Raw genomic sequence first — 26452 nt, 5'->3', positions numbered from 1 at the left:
ACCTTAATGATTCTATGATTCTAAAAAGGCTACAAGTCTTCAATTTGGAGATCAGAAATTTGAAAGGGCATATAACCAAGGTTTACAAAATCAGGAGGACGACTGAAAAAATGAATGACCACTAAAACCCACATGTTATAACTATGGAGCACTCAATGGAAGTGATAGGAAAAAGGTTTAAGGCAGATAAAGTAAAGAACATCTTTACATATAAGATAGTGGACTTCTGGAACTTGCTGCCCCAGGGAGTTGTTGGAAGCAGATAATATCAGCAGGCTCAAGAACAGATTAGACAAACTCACAGACAACAGGTCCATAAATAAAAACTAGGCATGGAGGTACTCCTGTAACATTCCTATTGTAACAGTTCTGGATGCTGGCAACAAATGGCAAAAGATGGGCAGGATTGTATCAGGATCCTGAAAAACATTTCCTGTTGCCACTGAAGACAGACATAGACTACATGGACCACCAATCTAACGCCATGCTTGAGATAAAGAACTGAGATTACTGAGAACCTCCCAGACAAGAAATTCAAGAGGACTTGAAGAACATTCAGAAAGGCATCTACTGATTACAAGGACTCAAAAAAAAAAAAAACAAACCAAAGGCACTAAAAGTAATCTTCTGACTTAAGAGCAGTATCGGTAATATAGTTAATGGAGTCTAGCACACAACTCATTCTGCAGTAAAAATCTAAAATAGGTCAGATGAGTCAAGCTGGTATGACTATTTCTCGCCACTGACTACAGAGAAACTGAGAAGCATTTGCCTAGCTGACAGTACAGATAAAGTAAGGCAGAATCAATCCCACCTAAGCAAACAGAGATACAGTGAATGATATTGGAAAAAGAGGCAAGATGGTTCCCCAGGGACACAGCCAGAGACACTGTTATGAAAACGAAGAACAAACGTGTGGAAAAAGAAAAGGGAAAAAAGAGAAAGATGAAGAAACACGAAAAAGTGTCGTGATCAGGAAGAGTTTTGTAAACAGCTGGAGTCAAAAGAACTAACACATTAGAATCTCAGGCTTCCCTTCCCTCAAAAATGAGCTAATTCCTGGAGAAAAAGCTTTCATTTTTCTAGTAAATTCTTCAAGGTCTAAGTACAAAGAAACTCAAGAGTGATGACCACTAGGGGGATATGTCAACCATGGAGCACATCTGATTTCAAAATTTAGGGTGACGTCTACAAATGAAGCTGAAGATTCCTGAACTTACTTCATGATTCATAAAAGATCAACACTGCTAAAAAGCTACACACTTAAAACTATAGGAGTGAACAACAGACACTACACACATGTAAAACATTCTAATCTGTGCTAAAGACTGAAGTTTTTACTGTTCTCCATGCAGTCATTACAGATTACTGTTTTAATAATTACTAGTGTGAAGCTATTTCAAGAATATCTGAGGCCAGTAACAGGTTAAAATGAACTCTGTTGAAAATCAAAGCTAAACCCCATTTTAAATAAAATTTACCAGAATCTATATTCTATCCTAGTTTTGCTTTTTGCAATGTTTCGTTTACTTTTTTTTTTGCTAGAAAATGTCATATTGTCTATAGACAGAAAGGTTAGCAAAGGGTTCAAACAACTTCATGTTGCCGAGATTCAACCCTAATCAATACAAAATTAAGTCTGAAATTACAATTATGGGATAAAATCAAGAAAGCCAATTATATGGCTAAATGACCAGAGTGTTGCAGAAGACCTGACCTCCTCCTTATATTGTGACCTCTCCAACCATTTCAGTTGTCTCTTCCTCTTACATTTCTCATGCTATTCCAAATAAAATAAAGCCAGTCACCAAAAAACTAAAACCAACAGAAACTTTCTCCACACAGTCCCATCCAAGTCAGAAGTTTATAAGATGATGAAATAAAATACAGTCCACTGGAGATAATGCCTCTTGAAACAGTGGACTTTCAGGTGTAGGATGTTGTATTTGCACAGCCAGCTTTCCAAGCAGCATGACATCCTGACAGAGAGCAAAAACTCAGAGGAAAAGAAACCCCAAAATAAAAAAACAAACCACACCACTAAAGCTCAAAGAGTAGTAATACAGTGATGTGACTGTTGTTTTGTTGCCTACTATCAATATTTGAGAATTGCCTAGTCCTCACAAATTAAATCACAGTGACAGGAAAAACATAAGCAAACTGGAAATTTTATCACGAAGCATTCACCCTCCTCTAATGTAAAACTGGTAGCAACCACACACAGACTTATGTTGATGAGATACTTGCATTTAGAGCAGCTTCTCCACATTTCTCAATTGCAGCTAGACCCTGATTATGAATGTGGGTTTCCAAAAGTTTTTTCAGCTCTCCAAGGCCATCCTGGATTCGAGATACAAGGTTATACATGCGTCCCAAGTCTGGAAAAAAAAAGGAAAGCCAACATTTGTACTAGCTATGACTCCAATTTCTCATTTACAAGTTGCCAATAGGAGTTAAACATCCATCATCAACAAAAACATATGTGCAATTGCTCCTGTAAAAAGCCAGAAAAAACTACAGCAAAAAATTATACAGTATAGCAAATATTTGCACTAACCCGGAAAGCTAAGACTAGTTAAAGAGAAAACAACCTGTTAAATATTAAGACCTTCACAATGCTACATAAATCTCAAGAAGAAAAAAACCAACTTAAATTATAGAAATATATTTACTTCTAAATTTACGAAAACTAGAAATCAAAGAGGTGCAATGATTTAAAAATGGAGTTAAAACCCTTTTATTTAGATGAAGTTTTGAAGTGTTACCATGAATTAGGACTGTCATTAGTGTTACGCTGGCCGTGCTAAGAGTACAACGTTCTCCAGCTGACCACTGTCCTTTAGATCTTATTCTGAACAGGACAGTTCTCAGAGATCTAACACCACCTGTAGCCTTTTGTATATTAACACTTCTCCTTGGGGCAGCATCAGTGGTAATGGTTGGAAATTTAAGGCAAAATGTTATGTATTGATATCACCTTGGCAGATAAACTGAAACATTATAAACCAAATTTCCTCCAATAAAGCACTGTCAATAAAGCCATCTCTTAAAAAAATATTTAAGTAACTGACTACCAGTAGAAATAACTGTATCTCAAGGAAAGAAAAGGTTCTGAAAAGCATTACCATGGAACAAAACTAATAAAGGTAAAAATAAATTGGACATCATTTCACATATGTTAAAGCCTCATATTAAAATCTCACCAGCTTTCAGCCAAGACTTTCCAAATTCAGTTAGTAATTTTGGAAAGTCTAATATCGAAGAGGGTTTTGTTTTTATTATTCATTTTCAACACGTCAGATGCTTCGTACCTTAAGTGCAGAACTCTTTTTTTTTTCTTTTTAAAGAAAAAAAAAAAAGCAAACTTTAATATGGCCATAAACCAGTTACACAAACCCACTAGTTACCTTTTGTAATCTTGCCCTCACTGAACAGGCACTCAAGTGAAAAAGTAAACAACCAAATTAGTTACTGTAAACTAATGAGGATATTTCACCTTGTTGAATCCATCCTAAGGTTGTCAGCTCCACCTAGCACTTCTAAAGTGGAAGGACTTCTCTGAAGGGCTTATGAGCAATTTATTACCACCTGAGGATTATTAGATTAAATAAAACAGAACAATCAAGCAGCTGTATCACTACCTAACTCTGAAACACAACACGCAGAACTTGATGCTTTTAATACTGAAGCGGTGACACCTCTATTCACACCCATTGCTGTATAATGCTTTCCATTCCTTAGAACTTCGGCAAGCTTAAACTTTTGGATTTGAAAAGCAAACATTTTTTCTCTCTGAAAATCGCATTTGCAACCTGATGTTAAACTTTTGTAACAACGTAAGAATGCTGTTCTTTTACCTATAGAATTTTAGAAAAAAGGTAGGAAAATAATGCCATGCATAGATATTATAAGCTGCTGCTAGACCTACCCACAAATAAGGGTTCACGGGTTGGTCTGCAGGATGTCTGGTGAAATACGGAAGAGATGCTACAAAGCCTCAAGGAAGATTTACATAGTAACTCCACCTAAATCATTACAGCCTGCTCCCAATAAACATAATTATTTCCTTCCCAATAAACGTAATTATTTCCTATAGGTATCATACCGATGTGAATAGGTAACACATGACAAGTGTGCCCCACAACCTTTATAACCAGTTGCACAATGCGATTAAAAAGTTACAGAGCACCAACAGGAGTGGCCTGTAATACGATACGCTTAACATACTTCACATGGGAGGACCTCAAAACCAGTGTACTTTCAAGAGCAAAGCAAGAAAGATTTTAAGCAAGAGCAAGATTTTATTATAAGTTTAGCATAGTCTACAATAGGCTATTTTAGTACATTACAAATTTGAGAGTGAACCGATTATAGTGATTAAAGAATGAATTCTCAAAGAATCTTTCACAATAAATGTTTCTCATCTTGAGAATTCATGAAACTTAAAAAGGGCCAGGGAATTACTGTAATTTGCACAAGTGAAGCCCAATAAGAGAAAAGAAAGTATTTTGAGAAAGAAGAAAAGAAAAAAAAAATCAGGCATTTTAAAATGCCTAATTTATCTTAGAAATAACACAAATGAAAGTAAAACCAAAGACATATAACAAGACAGTGCCCAAGACACAAGGTACTTTTTTTTCCTTTTTTACCCCGACAAACTTATGGAATTGCATCACTATGGTAAGTGACTATAGTAAAGGCTCACATAACCCATGAGCTTGATAAAGTAAGGGGGAAAAAGAAAAGCCTGGGAAGGCCTCCTGAATCCAGAAAAATTTTCTTGATTGTGCTATTGCTATTTCTATTGCCAGAAGACATTTATAAAGTCATTTTACTAGTCAACACCCATCTGTATCAAAGTCTCTTCCAGTTACAGAGTAAATACATTTATTTACAAACCATAAACATCTAACTCTTAAATACTAGTACAGGATAAAAATCTTCTATTTACATTTGAAACAGGTAACTTCTGACCTACTAATCATGCTGAATTGCCCTTTTCTATTTCTATAGTTATCAATATGATGATTACAGTAATTATTCATAGTTGCTCTTTAAAGCTGATATATAAAGAGACAGAGTCATAGCTGCAATTCACAACTCTTAAACAGTATCATCAATAGTAACTTAATGATAGTATCTCTTCAACTCTGTCACTTTCTTAAAACCAGTATTTCAGCTATAGATCCTCACCTTGATTTTCTATATAGATTTAATTAATTCCAACTGGAAAAATCAGAAACACCATTCATGCTTATCATCTGCACGATGTACAGGAATTATTTGGCCCTAGTTCTGACTGTTATTTTGTGCTAAGCATTAATTCCTGAAGAAATTCATAAAAACCAATACAATTGACAATTGCTTAAAGGTACCTAAACTCTTCGATAATATTTACTTGTTTTAGAGGAACCACTGAAGAAGCCTTTATTCTATGTGTTCTCTACAAAGGTATAAACTGAAGTGGCACTTAAGACTCATTTTCACAGCTAAAATTATCTCATCAATTAATAATTTTCACCCTTTCCTTGTGCTCTATAGGCAGTTTTATATATTTTATATATTATATTTTAGAAGCTCCTGCTTCTATTCCTCCTTTAACATTTCTTATACATACTTGTAGACAACTTGGATTTTAAAATTCTCACTGCTGACTCAGAAAGATCCACGGATTAAACTGAAACAGCTGGTAAGACTAGTGGTCTGTTTTTCGTCTCACATGTCTCTCATGCAAGCTTCAGCTCCTGCTGGAAGGATAGCCTAAGTGCTCTTGAAGCTCTTCCAGCCATATTAAGACAAATCAAAATTAGTGCTGTTTTGCCTTAATATTTGGGATTGGAATAGGCTTCTTGAGGCAATATCCTCTCCCATCCCAATTTAATCAAAAGCTGCTTGTCAATCAGTTTAGTGTCTATCTTCTCTCTTAATCTAATTCCTGAACAAATCACATTTAGCCATCACCAGAATTTACATTATTCACAAATCATCAGGGAGGAGCTCTAAGCCTAAACCCAACATTTGAATCTCCTTACCTTCATTTTTGTCAGCATCCAACAAATTCTGAAACTCTGTATGAAATATCTCCAGGTGTTTTTCAATAAGTACTTGCTCACATTTTCGTGCTAACTCATCTTGTGTGCTCTCATGGAGATATACCTGAACTCTACGCTGCTCCTCAAGAAGGCGAGCTTCAGCCTACAAAACAGAGAGATAAACATGAAACCAGTATGGAAGGCAGAACAGAAATCTAAGAGCAGAAAACAGATAACTATTTAGTAAATCAATCTAGAAAACAAGCAAACAAAAACAAATCAAACCTCTCACTAATGCGGTGTTATGGTCCACATACTTAAGCAGTTATTTTTCTGGGAATCATAATGCAACCCCTCTTCCCATACTATATATGTATGGAATCAATGTTTATGTTGATGATAATATTATATGCTGTTTGAATGGCGGGGGGGGAGAATCACAGCAAGATTGTTTTCCCGTTGCTTCTGAATAAGAAGTTTACAGATGAAAATCAGCTGTCAGAAAAAGAGAAAGCTGCTGACATGAGATGCTGGCAGTTTTGGCATCAGCAAGCTCTCCAGCTACAGAGGTAGTTTTGTTTAAACCAAACATGAATATATTTCATGCCTCCACAAAACTAAAAGGCAGAAAACTACAATTTAACAGTATGGCCATGACAAATTTATTTGAATGTTCTCATCTACACTCTTACACAGAAAAGCTTCCCAATAATCTACAATCATTTAAATTATACTAGCATTTAATTTGGCATATGAAATGCTACATATGCATATCGTCCTGGCAAAATTCTAAATGTCACTCAAGGAACAGTACTTATGCCAAAATGTAAAACCGAAGTTGTTTATATAACAATTACCTTTACTTTCTTTGCAAAAGTGTTAAAGATTTGCTTTACAAGCCATCTGTAATTGCAGCACACTATTAGGGATAAAGTGCATACGTCCCCTTATCAGTCCAAATTATTTAAATTAATGTCACAAAGAGAAGGAAATTAAATTAATGCAATTTCCTAGTATTTTAGAATATTGACTAAGCATGAAAGATCTTATTATGGACAACAACAACAAAAAAAAGAACAATTTCACTGCAAGTACACTGCATCATACACAGACGGCTTTAAATAACCTCTGCCACTGTTAGCTTCACTCATTTCTGTAATAATTTTGCACTTAGTTCTTGTTAAATGATCCTGGATTAGTGTTACCTAGAGTTAAACCAGTACAGGTCAAAATATGAGAAAATCAACAGTTTGGGAAGGGATATAAGCTTATGCTTCAGAGTTAACTTGCCAGCTTCTTACCAGTAAGGAATAACAATCGACTTCCTTAACAGCAGCAAATAGCAGCAAATTATTGAATCTTTCTGATGAACGTTGGAAACTGGAATCAGACTAGTAGGACTACTTATCTTATGTTTAACCACTTCTGTATTTCTGTAGTTCAGGAAATTCTGCCACTTCTAATGCTGCTTCTTAAAATATCCTTAGACCTCCACCTTTAATGTTAACAGTCAACTCTCACTTTGAGCTCCTTTATGAAAATAAAGATTCGCTCTGACTCCGAATTTGCTTATACTCTCTCACTTCTTCTGTTCTTATAATTCCATTTTCCTTTTAAAGTCACATTTCAGAAACAAGGGAAAAATAATTAGTTCACACAACGGTATCTTTGGCTGTTTTAACTGTAAAGATCAAAAGTTCAGTTTGAGACTTTATTTCAAGGGACAGTGTTAAGAAATACTGACTTTATTCCCTACAGCATATCAGGCCATGCCAGCTTTACTCATGAGTTCTGGCCTGAGAAGAAAAATTCACAATCCTTCTAAACTCAGTAAGTCTGCCTGTATAACTACATACACATATCCTAATTCTAATTAAGATTTCATTGAGTATTCTACAAGGAACAACCAGAATTCTACTATATCATGGTAACACTCTGATGCTACGCTGATGTGCACTAAAGTACTTCTAACAGGTTTCTTTTTATTATTATTTTGCAGTGCTATTTATCCCCAATTAGAACACAATGCACAGTGCTTCAGTCAGAAAGTCAAGTAAGCGTACTAATAGCAGATCACTTCATTCGCAGTTCATACTTCCAACAGATGACTTTTAAGACCTCACCGCTAATATGCCGTGTGACTGCTGGACAACTTGCAGCTTTTAACACCAGTCTCATTTAAGATGCTTCATAACAGAAGAGAACCCTAATTCTAGCAATCCCTGAGTAATAATTATGGGAGTACTGTTCTGTTCCAGGCTTTCAAGTGGCATGCAAGATTACAATATGCAAACCGAAAAAAATAATTAAGACGTTTACAAAACTGCCTTGTCATGTTTAAGTGAAAAATGTTAAGAATTCCTTATGCACAATGAAGTAAAATAAAACTGAAGGACAAACCTATCTGAATTTTAAATTAATCGTTCTGAAAACCTGCACAACCTCTCGTCTGTATGCTCTGCTGGAGAGATCGAGAGAAATCAGACAATTTGTTCCAGTGAACTAGCTTTTAGCTTCAATTCATAAGTTTCCCCTTTCCGTTAGGTCACATTCCTTAGTTTGTATCATTTTGCAAGCTCTGATCATATTTACTGTAGAGTCTAATACACATCTTTTTCAGTTTCATCAGTTAAATCCCAGGAAATGAGTAATGAAAACAGAGTTTCTTGTTCAGTTTGATTTCAGTGTATGCACATTATCTGTAAGGAGATGCCAGGACAGCCCAAATAGCTTGTATACATCTCTAGTATATGAATTTGAGCAGAGACTTAAGGCTACACACTTTCTTGCTGAAGATTTCCCCTGCCTTTTGCTAGCTTTATATGTGTTTTCAGCTTCAACATCAGCTTCAAGCAAAGTGAGTTGCTCTTTTGTGGATTTTTGAAGTCTTGAAGATTGTTTGGGGAACTAAAAAGTTCTTTCTACTTGCCAAGTTCTTTCTACTTTCTACTAATCTCTAGTTCTTGAAATAGCAATGACCTTCAGACAGCTTTTTACTGTCCTGTAACAAGGAAGCCTGGATGAGCCAGTCATTCACGTTATGAATGACTGAAATTCCCTTACTCTGTTTTTATATATGTTTTAGGATGAAAGTAAAGACAAGAAATTGGAAGGGAAGTAGCAAAAATCATTAATTCAACAACAACAGAAAAGTAAATATAGGTAGGTCTGGGAACTACTGGGCAACTATCCCAACGCACTAAAAGCAGGATTCGTCTTACTGTGTTATTTCTAGGACTTCCCCCCTCGCCCCCCCTTTTTTTGGGCAAATCATTGACTTTAATGCCAAGACTCAGACAGGATGTGTTCTGTTGCAAAAAGTTACACAAAAGAAACACAAAGATACTGCAGGGAGGGGTGTGTATCTGCATATTACATACTCAGAAAGCTCTCTTTTTTTAATTAAACTGAAAGGGAAAAACCAAGCAGCAATTCAGAAAGTGAGGAAACATGCTGAGAAAAATACATAAAGCAGCACTTGTCCAAGATGGAAGATGACCTATCTATTTCACATTCAGTAAGACTGACCCAATAACCAGGTTAGAAAACGTCAATGTTTATCCAGCTTGCTCTTAATTGCCCTGTCTGGGATGCCCCAAACCAGAGACTATCTAAGGATTTTAATCTGGCCTCCGTTGATCAGAAGTATTGTGTAGGGTTCATCACATTAAAATATTCTGAGAGAATGAAAGCTAATTAATGATCTACTTCCTTGGCCAGCTTGCTCAGGAAGAGATTTCAATAAATGTGCCAACACACAGTTCCTTGTATAGGAACAGTAAACTTGTAGGTCTAAAGTAGAATAACTATTTGGTGTCTTGAAGTCTAACAAAATCTGAATTTATTTTAAACATTCTCTTCTGTTTTGCCCATTAAGAAAGTTTCACACTTTCACTGTACTTACTGAAGTACACTAAGCAGACAAACTTCAGACCAGATAAACACAGAAGTAAATGACCACAGGTAAAAAGAGCTAACTGTTTCTGTAAAATAATCAGCATTCTAAGAAACTGATAATAAAAGCCAAGAATTTATATTACTTAACCTCTAAAAAATATCTGTATCCAGAAAATAATCACAAAGCTTATTAAATAACTTACCTTCTTCATGTACTCTGTGACTGGGTTCTGTTGCAAGAATTCAGTACTTTCTCGTGTATAAAATCTCTCTGTGTCAGCAAGAAACTGAGATTCAAAGGATTCTTTATAGACAGTTAGTGTAGGTCCTTTTGCAAATGCATCATCTTCATTCAGCCCCAGCTCCACTACAAAAAAAAAAAGAGCAAGCAATGACAAAATTGTCTTTTATGAAGTGGTCTCTTGCAAATAAACAGGTACCCTCCTTCTAACTTACATAAAGTAATCAATTGGGATAGTATCAGCACCACTTTTTCAAACTTTTAAAAGTATACATTTATTTTGCATTTAAAAGATAAGCAGCACAAGACATTACTCATGTAAACTGCACTTTTTGATACATTACTAAATGGATGATAGGATTTGGAAAACTTCACTATCTCAAAAGCTAGTTCAAATTTCCCTTCCATTTCCCAAATTTCCCTTCCGTTCCTCTTAGAGTTCCAGATCATATGCATATATTTTTTTAGTTAATGAAACTGGTCATTAATCTGCATGGCAAAACTCTCAGTTTCATGCAAATGGAAAAAAACAATCCCACTCCACTTTGTGAACTACTATGCTTCCCCCCTTCCAGATTTAGCGCCTAAATAACTGATTCATAAACAATGAACACTCTTGTCTATCAGTTGTGCTTTCAAGCTTTACAACATGGTATAATCAGCTGAAATTGTGTCAAGTGTCTCTACAAACTTGAAGTTAAACAATATATAACTGCATTTATTTTACTGTAAAAATCCAAGGAGGTGGAATGCTACTTCTGGGCTCTGATAGGGGATATATATTTATTTATTTTTAAGAGAGTAATAAAACCTTAAAGAAATCTCATTTACCATAAGATTGTACAACTCCACTGATCAGCCTTGTATTGATAGTTTCACCATTTCTTTCCTTTTCAATCAATTTCAACACAGCATTTGTCACCTTGGAAAACAGGTATTAAGAGTAAGTCAAGCACAGAGAAAGCAGCTGGTAGGTCAAGCACTGTATTTAATCAGGAGTGTATTCCTATAGTCAAGACAAGTCAAGCCCCTTGAGAACAAAATTTAAGGACACCTGAACATATCAAATTCCTACAGACATCATAGGGTACGCTACACCTTTAAGTTCTACAATGTAATTACAGTCCAATTAGTGGTGAGCTGCAAAAGGGTATGAAAGTGCAAATGTTTTTTTTTTTTTTTTTTTTTACATTTCAAAAAGCACCTTCTAAACCAAACTTCTGTTTGTTTTGTACTTGAAATACAAGAAAACTTTGCAGTAAGAGCTGAACTAACCACCTGTACTTTATACAAAGAAAGCTATCGGCTTATGCTGATAAATAATGTGTTGCAACTACTGTTTCTCTAAACTGAAATCTAGCTAATATTTTCATAATACAATACAGTCTTTTCATCATGAAGTACTGGTAAATAAGAATGAAATTAACATACATAAATATAGTATTTTGTTGTGATGGAATGTCTCGTTTTATACTGTGCTGATTCACTAATTAAAAATATTTGGTTGACCTGAATCTCCCAGGCATCAGTGTAAATTTAAAGATTCACAGTAACATTAGAAGAGACCAAAATCCCAGGCCTGTCACTGTCTGTTCTCACACAATCTTGACTCTCAAACCGTAAGGCATGACTGTCAGCCTGCACTCCTGCCTGGCTTGGAAACAGCTGAAGCTGTTACTTCATTTAAGACTAGCCAAGGGTCCTCTCAGCAAAGAGGTTAACAGAACAGTCTTGGTATCAAGGTTCAACCACATACACACAAAAAGGCCCATTCCCCAAAAATATTTATCTTTTTAACATCACGAAGGAGAAGCAGAAGGCTCCCCCCAGGAACAGTTACTAACAACATATAAAATTAACCCTATAAAATAACACTACCGTTATAACATATATATACATACCTGCTTATTTAATGGCCTGAATAAGCAGTCTCTCCAGGTCACCAAGGCAAGCTAGACACAAAGGAAGAGAGATGAAAGATGGAATAAAGAAAGTATTTTTATATATACACACATATACATGCAGGATAACTCCGTAAGTAAAGCTCATCTAGTATGCTAAATAATCAGAATTTTTAAAATTATTATATTTTGACACACACATTTCTCATGCAACAAGACTTTCACAATAAAATTACCATTTGCTTTATTACTAACTCTACCTAAGATGTCCCCTTTTCTGACAGTGATCCACTGCCAACTCTGAAAACTAACAAACCCTTCAAATTACTTTGACAACATACAGCTTTTTTTGTTGGTGATTTTCAGGCTGACACAGTCCATTAGCATTAGGCTGGTGAAGTTAAGAGGGAGGAAATTAAGGATACCAACTGTTTTTCTACCATATGCAAAGTTATTTTAGTGAAGCAGTAAAATAACACATCACTTCCCTAATGCTTCACCAGCAAGGACAATAATTATCCTTTATAAAACAAAAAAAAGTACTTTTAGTTATCTGAGATACAGAACTTCTGCTATGTTCTTTCTTTGTTTATATTACTTTACATTACAAAAAAATTATCAAGATCACATATCAATCTTTCAGAACTGTACCAAAATAACTTATATTATAAACCAAATGTTGACTGAATCTCAGCAGCTTGGATGCTAAAAAATTTGTAGAGATGTATTGAAGTCAACAGAAAAAAATGCCATTTACTTCTTCATTCTATATTTGAAACACTTGACTGAATTCTAAGTCACAAGGCCACACTGATGCACACAAATAACAGTATAAGCAGCAAATATTCAGAAACAGACAACCCTCGACAGTCTAATATTGGTAGTCCCGATACGTTCAAGGCAGATTAAACATCTCAGAGGTTTAGACCCATGGAATTTTTACAAATATACTGGGGTGGGAGTATGGAAAGGGGGGAGATTTCCACTTTACCCACTTCTTCAAAACTTCTATGAACTTCATACAAGTTTCAAGGAGCAATCCGTAGGATGATAATGCAAATGTGACAGATGGAATGGATAAATCACTCGCTTCAAAAAGCTACTTACCGAATAAATTTCATATATTCCTTTACGACCTTCATCACACTCACGACGAACCCAATGTCGATTGAGGTAGGCACATATCCCATTCAATACTTTGCTTGAAAACCTATAATCTTCCCACTGTTGAGTGTAGAATTTCAGCACACTCTCATCCATCAAATCTTCGCCATCCTGAAATAACAAAAGTTTGCCAGTACTGTTAGGTAATTTTAAGGTACAACCAAGATATATAAGGGTGTACAAATTGTGTAATTAATCTACACCATGCAATGCATTTATAGAAAACATAGTGCTAATACATTTACTTCTGCATTAATAAAGCACAAGACCAGTATGAGATTCAGAAATTAGAAGACTGGTAAAAAAATGCACAGCATAGACAAAGCTCCAGAAGAAGCTCCCATCCCTCCTGTGGGAGAGAGCAAGAGGGCACCACATTAGAAACAGACAGCGACACTGATGAGTGTGCTAGGTAAAACACGCCAGTACAATGGTAATGCATTCAACATGACAATCTCCATAAAATATACCACCCACTCCCACTGCTGCTACTTGGGGAGCTAAAACAAGTGAGCGTGGATGGGGTCTTCTCTAGGACCCTGTCAGGTAGTAAATAGAACCCTGTATTCCTGGAAATGGGTACGGCATCATATTTGTTCTTGTTACAGAAAAAAAGAAAATAAAGTTGTAACACATGGAAGTTCAAGTATCTTCCCAAACCGGACCACTACAGCTTAAATGGACAAGGGAATAAAACCAGGAGTGCATTCTGGATAAGACCTCAGACACCTTTATGCAGCTTCATAAATTAATTACGCAGTAGACTTGATAAGACATCAAGAATTCTTTTATTATTGCTCAAAACTAAAATCCCAGAAGTTAAAACCATGGTTCCTTTCCAAAAATAACTAGGACCCATTCTCTTACAAAGCAGCCAAACACCTGCTCTATTAGTAGTTTATTTATTAAATTAAATTAATGGCTACCATCAGGCATTTTCAACATTACAGGCAACCATTTTTTCAGCATACTCATATGCATTACTAATAATTACGGGAAGTCTAGCTATCCTTGTTCAAGATACAGGACAGCTTAAGAAGGCATATAACATTACTGCTATAAAACACAGAAACACCGTTTTGGCTTGAAGAGGAAAGGCAGCTGACAGGTACGCTTAGCAACTGATCTATGCCCGAGGTAAAGCCTACAAAAGTTTCTAATGGCCAACGGAGACAAAAGCAAATTTCAGGATCATTAAATTTACTTCCAGTGGCTGCATACAGCTCTGGTTTTGTTGATACAAGTTTCTCTCAACCCAGCCTATATTACTGCTACAAAATGCCGATTGATCTAATGTCCCATCTTACCTTAAGGAGATTTGTCAAGTAGTTCTTCAGAAATTCTTTTAGCCGTTTGTACAATTCCAAGCCAACAAACTGAGCACCTCCAGGTGTCTGGCCCTTTTTCGATTTAGAAGGAGGTACTCCAGCTCCTCGTGCTTGATTAGACTGGTGTACACTAGTACAGTAGTTATAAACATGACTGACAGGAAAGTTAAGGAATACGTATGTTGCCAGCATGAGACATTAAAAATACAATGAAAAACAATACGTTAATTTCAATAAGCTATTTTTATATCACCATAAATGACAACCATAATACATTACAAGATGCATTAGCCCACATAAAATCAAACCAAAGCTAAGAAAACAAAGTAATTTTCAGCAGAATTATCTGCAGCAGAAATGTGTCAGACTGCCGAGTGCGCTGCAAATACTAACACCAACATTAAATTTACCTAACGCTTACTTACCAAGACCACCAAGAAAACAAAGCAGTGGAATTTGCTGGTAAGATTATTTTCAACGTTTAAATGGAATTTATTTGATGTATTATATTGGCCTTCTACAAATACTTCTACAAAAGCTTTCATTTGAACAGCAAGAAATTTCAACACTAGCCTCAAGCAACATTCAAGTAGTTGAAAACAAAGACAATAATATTGTTGCATTCTTTCAAACACAATCCTTTATAAAAGATTTGGCCATTTAACACTGGCAGACAGGTGGCAATCCTAGAAAGCAGTAATGGTGAGACACACACACACTCAAATGCACACCATAAGATGAGATTCACCGAAACCCAATTTTAGGCTACAAGCACAATCCCAACATTTAAGTATGTGGTAGCAATAATTTTTCCTCTCATACTAATACAGCCTGGAAGACTTGGTGTATTTGTTAACATAACATTTCAAGAAAACATTCTGTTTTCTGATCGAAAACATTCAAATATTCAGAATTTTTCCAAAGTATTAAGTGGAAGTCACATTGCTCAAAACACTTCAAATAAGAAGAAGCTGCACTCCACAAACAAGGATAATAAACTAGCTTGGTAGCACTCAAATTCAACTTGATGAGGACTCAGATCTGACAACAAAAATTACCCTAATGACTCACCTGGCAAAAGATTAGCCAACAGGAACGAAGCTACTGAGCACTCACGCACTCACGATTCTACTGACAGTCCAAGGGCAGGCTTTTGAGTCACATCCCTTCTTAGAGAACATCACATTAAGCAATCCACAAGGCCTAATTTGGTTTTAACTTGTGTTTTAACTAATGGGCCAAGCTTTAACCACTAGACAGGCTTCCTCCACAGTGTGCCACGTATTAGGAAATTAGCATGTTGCTGAGATTTGCCTTTTATCTTTCCCTTCAGAAAGACCAATGCAATGTAATGGAAGACATCACCACAATTAAATACCAAGGAAATTATAAACCCCAAATATATGATGCAGTCATGAACAGACTTGCTTCTAGTATTTAAACAGTAAAGCTCAAGCAGAAAAATCTCTTAAAATATCCAGCTAACTACCCTGCAATTTCTTTAAAAAAAAGCTTCACGGACAACTCATATCCTTAAACTGGGTTTAAGGACCAGAGTATCCTGCATGCCACCAGGAACAAGGCTCACGGTCTTTGTGTCAAACTGAAAGGAAAGCCTGCTCACAGCCTATACTCATGTACTTGTTCAGAAAGTCATCGCATTCTATCCAAAAGAGTAATGCTCTTTGTCTAAGATTAACTCTTTTTGAAAATATACAGTACATATTTATTGCTTACCTATTACCTCATCCAGGTGCCAAATAATTAGATTTCCCATTATATCAACCAGTAATATAAAACCTTCATTTGTGCTTAGCAACTTTTATCAGCCTCTTATCTCTATCAGCCACTTATTTCCTGGACATTAATGATTTCTTCCAGCTCCTAGCTATTTGTTTGTTCAACTTTCCTGGCACTGTCACTACTTTTACCATCTATGCTTCAATTTCAGAACTCCCTGTTCAAGTGAGGAATGCCACAGAGCTTAACAATTCTTCTCTAGATACAAAACTAACTTTCTTTTCACAAACAAGAAAAGCAGGGCTTACCTCACAGTTTAACTTTAAAATATTTAATATAAGGTCCTCTGAATTATGTATGGAAAGTCTCTCCATCACGATACAAGGAATTTAGGGCTGATTCATAAATACCTAGTTGGCAATCTTGCCTCCTTCTTTCCCAAACTCTCCTATCCCAAGTGGCTTTGAGTAAGCCTAAAAATACGAAGATTGTCCAGATTACAGGTAATTCTTACAGTTTTTGGGAATGCTACCTGATGAAAACATTCTTTCTGTTCTTCAGAAAAATAAAAGACCAAGCTTAGAAGACATAAGCTTTTTCCTAACCCCATACATTTTACTATTAAAACCAGGATTCCTTGTGAAGTAAACAAGGAGAGAGAGAGAGACTGAGACCTTTTGTTCATGCCTGACAGTAATCAACTCAGAGCTGGAATAAAAATATACCAGTAATGCCAATATTTGCTTGTTATTCCGGCTTTAGTCTTGCTAGCCAAAGTGCCCAAGACAGCACTTCTGAAATGCTCTAGTTTAGTTGTTCTACGCAAGTCAAACTGAAGTTAGTTTGCCTGTGCAGAAGGCAGTTTGTAAGTGCAAACAACTCTTTGACATACTACACATAAAAGAATGCTCTCTCACACTTTGTTTACAATCTGTGTCCCCATCTGCTAAAGCCAACCACTGACAGAAAGACTGACACAATCAGACTTGCGCTGCTTACAATGAAGTACATGACAGTCCATCTGAGAATCACAAGGAGAACACTATGAAAAGAATTCTTGGTTGCAGAAGGCAAACTAATCCCCTCAACTGCTTCGTACGCTGGAAGCCATATACGGATTCAAACAGCTATTAGGAAACATTTCTGTGGGTGTTTGCACAATTCTGCATAGCAATTCACATACTACAACAAGCAGAGAAGTCAACTCATCAATAGAATAGTTTGCACGGCAGTGAAGCTGTGCTGCTCCCCAAGCTTCTGGCTGCTGAACTTCAGATTTGCCCCAGCAAACAGGAAAACCATCTACAGCAGGAACAGATCAAAATCAATCTCCTCTAACTTCTACGCCTTCCTTACAGTGAAGGAGAAATTACACTTACTTATCTAAATTCAAATTTGAGGTAGAAGACTACAAGGAAGTTTATAAATTTATTCAGCATTGCGCTGTTTAAGATGAAAAAGCTTTTTCAGAACTTCTCTGAAACTCTTCAAAATGGGATACAAGGAGCAGCCAAAGACAAATTAATTTTGCCACCTTTGTCTTCAATATAATTTACACTGCTTTTGACAACCTTGACTCAGTTTCTAAAGCTGGGCAGTGCAAAAAAAAAAAAAACATGGCGTGGCAGCATGGGAATAATGAATTTATGGCCTTGCAGGAGATCACTTCCATGGAAGGAAATGATGCTGACACACAACCCACCTGGAGAGCTTACTTGCCACCTGCTTTTCCAGTAGCATGGGAGTTCACGCAGGCAACCAGTGATTTGGACTGGGGAAGTGACTGCTGCTGCAACTAACCATTGTCCCTGTTCCCAGATCCTTTGCTGAGCAGATCTGAACTTCTGTGTCCACACAGGGAAGTGAAACAGACTCTTTCAGTAGTGGTGCACATACTTTTTGAGCAAGTACGCCATCAAAACACAACCTTGAGCGCGCCATGGTCACCTCTAATCTACCCTCCACCCCAGAAAAGTACCACAATACTCTGTACAGCATTTTTTTCCTCCAGGAACAAGTGCAAACAGAAACTATGTGAGAAAAAACACCAGTTTTGTAATTTGACACACAACAGGAAAACACTCAGATTTTACACTGATGGGTGCAAATTACTCAGTTTCACGTGAGTTCTAATCTTAAATTTTTTATAAAGAAAACAGTTCTGCTGAGGTAATAACTGATTTCCCTTTCAGCAGCACAGCTGGGTCCCCACAGTTTTTCCATTTTGCTATGAAAAATTAACATAACTGGAATAAGTCCGCTTGAGGAACAGATATGTAAAATTAAAAGGAACTGAAAGGGAAGCAGAATTAATACAATGTAGCACAAAACTATAGGGCAGAGAGAAACAACAACAAAGCTTTTGAAACGGAGGAAGAACACAACAACAACATAAGCTGAACAACTTTAAACAGAATTTCTCTTTCATTACTTCTAGTCTTTATTATGAAGATCAATTTGGGCATAAATTTGCTATTTCACAGATCTAAAGCAGTAATTAACCCTATGCTGAGCATTCTGTCACCTCAACAGCTGGCCTACAGGAACAAGTTGAGATTAGTTCCACTTCTGTCAAAAATTTGTATTTTCCTAGATTACACCAAAGGCATGAAAGAACAATATATAGAAAGTTACTGAAAATACTGATAGGAAAATTGCTAGGACAGACTATGGAAGTTTTGTATTTTTGTAAAACCACTTCTAATACAAGCAATACAGCTTACTACACTTACTAGAGAACAGCTTTACATAATTTCTTCAAAATTACTAAAGCCATTTCAACTCCTGTGTGTCCAGAAGATTAGGTTGTGCAAACCTCACAAAACCACCTCATGCATAAGTAAACCTGCTAAGGGAAGTGACTTTAACGTTTTATACGCCAAACAGATGAACGAATTTTGCACAAGTTTTTGAAATTATGAGGTTGCCAAAAATCAATCACTTTTCAGAACAAGTGCTTTAAACACCGACTTCAGCTTTGTGAGGAGCAGCAGTAAAACAAAAAAAAAACCCCAAAACCCAGAAACCTTCATTCTTTTCAGGGAGGTATCAGCAAGAGTCTATTTTAAGTATGTTCAGTTTGTCATCCAGGAAGGGTTACTCCCACAAAGCAGTTAAAAAACAAACAAACAAAAAATCAAGACCCTGCCCCCAACACATTCTCCATTTGTATTTCAACACACTTTAACCTAAGATCAATTACACATTTAAGTCTTTAGATTAGATACAGTTGCACTGTTAAACCATCCCCATTTTAGCCAGGGAAGGACTGAGGCAGAGACTGAAGGAGGTATTACAGCATCAGCCACGCAGCTGCTATGAAAATCCTGAGCTCAGACACGTTTCTGCAAGTCTGAGATCGGAGAAACTTCCAGCAAAAGCCATTTGAAGACTAATAGATAACTTCTTGTTTCCCTCTTCATAGCATAAACTCAAAAGAATCAAAGAGAAGCACTGAGTTACAAGGAAAACACACATTTTCAAAGCCAAATGCGTATACGAAGTGTACAGTCTTTATGCCAGGAAGCGTAAGAACCACCATAACTAAGGTTGCTTTTAAGTTTAAAGTTCTTTGCATTGACAGAAGTTGGTTTTGTACGGAATATTCTTCATTACTATAAAAACCAAATAGAACAGCAAGCGATCATTGTGGAGAACATAAAAAAAGGAACTGATCACACTAATATAAACATATTCTGCACTTCTTTCAAACTGAAGCAGCAATTTTTATAAATATACACAAAACCATACAATTATACCTACCCTTCCACACAAGGAAAAGTGTATTATGTACCCTTCGAACATGTAAACAAATACATTTACTTCTACCTTCATGTTCCACACAAGCACTAACTGGTACATGAGAAACACTATAAAATATCATATTGAATATAAGTAGGATTAATACCAGCAGACAGTAGAAGCTGCTCTGATGTATCCAGAGTGACCTTAAACAATTTGACATTAAAGTGAAAGGATGGCTCAAAGCAAGAGAATCTCAAGAGAAAGCGGAATAGTTTCTGAGGTTTAAGAAGTGCATGCCCTAACACTCCAGTATCTTTTCTGTACAGAAAAAGCACAGCAATCTGTTCAGAAAACAAACAAACAAACAAAACACCCCACAAACAAAAAACAAACAACATACTATGCTGCCTGGTAACAACAGATTCATGTGATCAGAAAATAAAAGATTCTCACAGTTTTAATATACATGTGCTGATCTAAAATCCTAAAATACAGGAATTCCAGTGAAAGCCATTAGGACAAGGACTGCAATAGAAGCAACTACAAAAGACCTTGGCAAATGGATGCCAAGCAAAGGGCCTCATGGTTTTGCTTGGGCAACATGTACATGTACTACTGGTGCTGAATCTATCCACAGGCAAAAAAATGTTAAATGTATTTATACATTCTATTTTATTAGACAGATTATCCTGAGTCATCTGGTATTTTTAAAATGAAAGCACACTACACTTAATTATGTAATGTTTAACACAATCTTTTCCTTTACATCTTGCTAATATCTGAGAAAAAAAATCCCAGCTTATAAAACAGATTACAGTAACCTTTTGTGATGTACAATTACTTAAGATTTGGTCCGATGGATAATTGGTAACTACCACTTCATTAAAATAAGTTAACAAAATCGAATCACAATAAGTAAATTCAGAAACAAGGAGAATATTTTTCATAAAATAATGAAATGTGACAGAACTACCTAACCTTTACCTAACCTTACTTTAAAAAGCAATTACTTTTGAAAAGAATTACTATGGCCAATAATGGAACAATAATATAAGAAAAACATTTGTAAAATCCAATTTATGGGTGTAAGGCTTGAGCAAATTTTGTCATAGTAAATTCAGCCATTTTACTTCAAAGTTTCACAAAAGAGCTATACGATAATTGTCAAACACAACTACTCAAATGTATTATAGAAACTGTTGAAATCAACAGTATGATTTTTATGTACACAACATTAGAAAGACTTTGAAAGCCAATCTCGACATTGCAGATGCACTTTTTAGTAAAACAACCACACCTTCCATAGTGCTGTATACTCCTTATCAATGAAAAGATTTTAAGATATCTTCATGCAGATAAAAACCTTATTTGTTACAAACTAACAGTACATGGAATCTTTAAGCAGTCTTATTTTTCCCAACTGAATTTTCTTTAAATATTAAAACTGGACAAAACCATTCCTCTATTCTGTATGGGCATAAATTAACTACACTGTCTAAAAAAATTCCTTAAAAATGCCTCTCAGATTACGTTTTGTAAATCAAGACAGTGAAAGCATGACTTTATGCCAAAAAAGTCATTTTGACATTCCAAATAAAAACTACACACATATGAAATAAAAGCCCACCACTAAGCTTCCCATTCACCAATCATATCTGGAAATTGAGAAGTTGATGTGTGCTTGGAGGAAGAAAATAAGAATCTTAGACAGTTATTCAGCTTTTTGTGTAAGCCACTATGAAAAACTATGCTAGTTTAATATAGTGCAGTAAAGTCTTCTGATAGTCTAATACCTGGTCTGAGAATCTGCTTAAGATACATAAAACAAGAGGAGTAACAAAATCCTTTCATTCTCTCCACTGCAGTTTAAATCCAAATGTATGTAAATCCCGATTCATCCTCTCACACCATGAGGCCTGAGGAAAATAAATTGCAGACTCACCATATGATTAGTTTAAAAAACGGGCATCACCTTCTGCCAAAAAAAAGAAAACTAGCACAAGATGTATGAATATTTTACCATTGCCAAATGGAGTTTAAGAAGAGGTGGCCATAAAGAAAAGTGACTTAGAGCAGTATAAATATGAGCAAGCTGAGTAAAAATAATTCTAGTGAAGCAATAGGTCTTCCACCTACAATTGAAAACAGAAGCTCACAACTTGCTACACGCAATCACAGTTCTCTCTTGCACAGACTCACTGGCAGTTTCCTCCAAATAGACTAAATGCCATGGAGAGATATTCTGTATGCATTGATACTACAATTTCATTACTTCTTGACTATTGCACAAATTGGGTTCCTTTTCTGTTGTTACAGAACAGCAGCTTGAATTTTTTTCCCTTTGCATAAAGTAGACAGAATTATTTCTGAGCGAACCACCCTCTCAGGTGCAATGTACCAAAACTTGCCGTTGTCCTCCTGAGTTCCAGGAGTGACTCCTGAGTGACTTTATCGCGGCTCTAACATTGACTTTTACAACCTAGTCCTGTTGTTAACAGCCTCCAAACTAATTGCCACTAATGGAAAAATAGGTTAACAAGGCCCTTGCCTCACAACATTAGTAATGCTGTTAGGTCTACCACTCCTAGAAACCTAGTTCATCTTATCGACTATTTCTTTTTTCTGCATGAAGTCAATGCTTGGCATGTAATTCTAGGCTAGCTTGCAATACAGGCTGTCCCAAGATGTTAGTTACTACTGCAGGAGCTACCAGGCTCTTCAGTACTGGAAATTACTTAATTATCTTGGTAAGGGACAGAAAAGCATCCAGATAAAGGATTTCCTTTTCAAGAATCTCACACACGGAAAAAAAACATAAACAAAACAACAAGCCACACAAGAAAAAAAAAAACATTCTCACCTTCCACAGCAAGCACCATTCTAAAGGAATTCTGTTTCTATATGGAAGTTGTAAATAGGAAACACAAAGAACATACCTCAGAAAGTAATTAAAGTGCATTAGTACATTGATCTTCACAATCATGTAAGGAGTGGTAAATAAATCTTCATAATCATGTGAGGAGTGGTAAATAAAAATATCACAACTTCCATAAAGGACAGCTCTTCTGGTTAGGTGCTTTGGCATAGCTGGCAGGGCAAACGGAATCACAAAAGTATATGCAGTATTGAAAAACATCTGGTGATCATCTGATCTGACAAAAAATACACTTTGCAATCAGAAGCACAAATGAATCTGAATTAGAAAAAGTAGGGATGCGGATCTTGAGAACCACCATTCAGAAACAAGATTTCTTGGTTCATCTGTTCAGTATTCTCAGATCTAGAAAACCCCTGGAATAATCAACCTCCTTCTCCCACTGGAATAAAGGAAAAAAAAAAACCACCTTAAGTACAAGCTCTGGCCTGTACTCAGAGACTGAATCTAGTGTCTCACAAAAAGAGACACTCCAAACAAAGAAAATGAATAGAGGTAGGATGGAGGTCCAAACCATCTGAACTGCGTAACTCTTCCAATTCTTTCCCAGATTCACTTGAACAAGGCACAACAAAAACTTCCATATCTCCAATCAATTCTGACTGAAAATTTGATACCAGATACAGGAGTAAAGGCAGGCTTGCTTGTATGCATGGTTTCTCCTCCTCTTATAAATTAGAGCGATGAAATGGAATCCACTTCAGGAGCAATGCCCTGACAAAAAAAAAAAAAACACAAACAAAACACAACAACAAAAAACCACACAAAAAAAAAAAAAAGAGAAAAAAAGAGGGGGGGGGAAGGACAAAAGAGGATGAGGAAATGACTAAACTGTCTACTGTGCAAGATTTCCAAACTGCTGTCACATCCAGCATCCTTGTAAGTAGGACTGATCTTCAGACCAATTACAACTGCAGTTGAAACTCATTTGCAACTGTTCTGCTTTCCAAACCAAGCTGTTTGACAGGCAGAGCTTCACAAATTAGGTCCATCAATCTACTAGACTTGCTGTACGCAAAGACTAAGCAAATGTGTTACAGATACTGCATCTGAAAGGGAAGCAATCTTTTAAGCACAACTTTTGAACACGTGCACTTGGTATAGGATGCAAAGTGCACTGTTATCTTCACAGCAGATTAAAAACTCTTAGCCTAACCAGTGTCAAATAGTCTGAGTTATCAGAATATTAAATTAATCCACAAATGAAAGTCAACCATCAAAATTAACCACTAAATTATTGCACTTACGAAAGCAACAAAAACTGGACCAAACAACTCCTTGAAGCAGCAACAAGATGGAAACGAGAAGTTAACAGACCACACATTCCTTTTACAGAATATTTGAGAACATCAGAAAGAGAGGGAAAAAAGCAAGTGTTTTAACATTACCATTATAAGAAGTACTTAGTCTTCAGCTGCTCTGCTTGATAGAACTCAAACAGGACTATATTAAAGGCACTCAGAAAAAAAAACTCTCAGAGGTTCTACTGAACCTAGCGCTGCAAGAAACCAGTCATTTTAAGTCTTAGAAAAAGTTCTGACCCTAAACCAAATGTTATTTCATTTTCCCATCACTATTAAAGAAGTATCCTAGAAACACTCAGCAGACTACTCAGGGTTTTTCCCACCGCCCCCAGGAGCATGGATTCTGCAGGCACAGGTAAGATTACACACCGACTCTGAGATTACATGTACAGAAAACAAACTTTTCTAACTCCTTAGAAAGTCCAGAGAAGTACAGAATTAATTGTTCCATAGCCTTCAAGCTCCTCTTTTATAAAAGCTCTGTCCTTTCAAAAAAATTACCACACACTAAAATTTGATATGCAATTCCAAATCAGTGCCAACAGCTTTAGATTTTAATTCATGTATTAGAACTATAACCTTTATTAAAAAAACTCTAAAAATTGATAAAGAAAAATAGCAGAACTACTTAAAGTAAGATAGGAAATGCATTCAGTCATCATTTCTTCTATCAAGTGTCTACACAGTTTGCTGTACCATCTTCTTAAGCAGTGCTTAGTCTACTGAGCAATACAAGATTACAAGACCGAACACAGAACAACAGATGCAAAACAGAGGTGGTTCCTCATCAAATCCATTTACATGCCACTTTATAGGTGGAACATAAAAGAAGGATTTCTCACTTTCCAAAGTCCTGAAGTCAAACACTGAAGCTATAATACAGCAAGAGGCACATCTCTTCTTCAAATTAGTGATAAAAGATCCTTACGCACTATCTGACAGAAACATGTTTCCTACGATCTTCCAAATAGTACTTCAGCACACACGTACAAGGATGAACACAACTCCCTTTCAGCATCTTGTAACAACTCCCAGAATCAGGAGAAACTGGAAAATTTCAACAGCTCTCTGATGCAAGCTAGGAATTCAAAAGAAATCCATTGGTCACATTCTCACTCCAGCTGCAAAATTATAAAACCAACTCAGAGTAAAGTACTACTCTAAGGTTGACAAGAGAAAAATTTTCCAAGTAACCATACATTATTACGAGTAAGACCTGAGCATAATGCCAGAGACTAACATATAAAGGAAAAAGAATTTCTGTTTTCTTTTGGTGTATTGTGGACTCAAAATTAGACCCATTAATAAAATCACTTTAAACATCTGCTCTGTCAAAAACAATAGTAATCAAACCTGAAATTCAGAGGTATCCATAATTACGAAGACAGTTTTCCAGACAACAGAATGTTCCTGCTTATTTGCCAATAAAATTAAACAGAAAAGGCTAATCTTCAAAATAAAAATATATTCTTAAAAGCCTCTAAGTCAATTAGTTATGAAACAATTTTGAATTTAGAAAAAGTAAGTTTTTTCTAATCTACTAACAGTGAAAGTACTAACTGGCTTAGGCGTTAGGATACGTGTAGAGTTCCATGTATCTGGATTTTGCCATACTTTGCCTGGTGTAAACCTGTTGAATTCCAGCTCTTAGGTCATCCCATATCTGGTCAAGACCGATCTGTTTAAGTCCATGCGGGTTCTGACTCCTATTCGATGACATTTTGTATTTCCTGTAAAGTCTTCCAGTGCAGCAGCCTGAGATCTGGTTATTCCTCCATCAGAATCACAAGTCAAGTAACATTCTAAACTCAGTTGCAGCAACGCAGTGAGATATTCTTTACATACAAAGAGTGATGTTTCCCAGGAAGATCATCTGCAAAAGGAAAAGAAAATACACACATTATGTGACAGTCCAAATTCATTCACACTAGAGAAAAAGATACAAAATTAATTATTTCATTGAAATATTTTCATTTACACAGATGAGAAATCCATGGTGAGGTCTGAAATACCAGAACCAAAGAACATAATTTTGCAATCCAGCAATCCACTACAAAATGTGATTGTTAGTGCCCACATCTGTCCAAAGCCTGTAGGTCAGTGCTGCTGACAAAAAAATCCTAATGCTACTAAGAAAATGTAATAGTAAAAATCTTTCCGAGCAGC

At 36.1% G+C, this 26452-nt stretch overlaps 1 protein-coding gene across 1 annotated transcript; it reads right to left on the bottom strand.

Moving 5' to 3' along the window:
- Window positions 1–2243: 2243 nt before the first annotated feature.
- LOC104076164 (cullin-1-like) lies at window positions 2244–26164 on the bottom strand (the record flags this gene model as incomplete). The annotated part of the gene is made up of 8 exons (XM_009576931.1): window positions 25867–26164; window positions 14543–14717; window positions 13179–13346; window positions 12072–12122; window positions 11002–11092; window positions 10133–10296; window positions 6033–6195; window positions 2244–2378 (listed from the first exon to the last, which is right to left on the bottom strand). Coding segments are annotated over exons 1-8 (1087 nt in total), but the record flags the coding sequence as incomplete, so codon positions are not given.
- Between the last annotated feature and the right edge of the window lie 288 nt (window positions 26165–26452).

Source organism: Fulmarus glacialis, unplaced genomic scaffold (genome assembly GCF_000690835.1).
Source record: "Fulmarus glacialis isolate BGI_N327 unplaced genomic scaffold, ASM69083v1 scaffold4624, whole genome shotgun sequence".
Taxonomy (NCBI): Eukaryota; Metazoa; Chordata; class Aves; order Procellariiformes; family Procellariidae; genus Fulmarus; species Fulmarus glacialis.
Note: the sequence above shows the minus strand (reverse complement) of the source record. Positions and strands in the feature narration are given on the sequence as shown.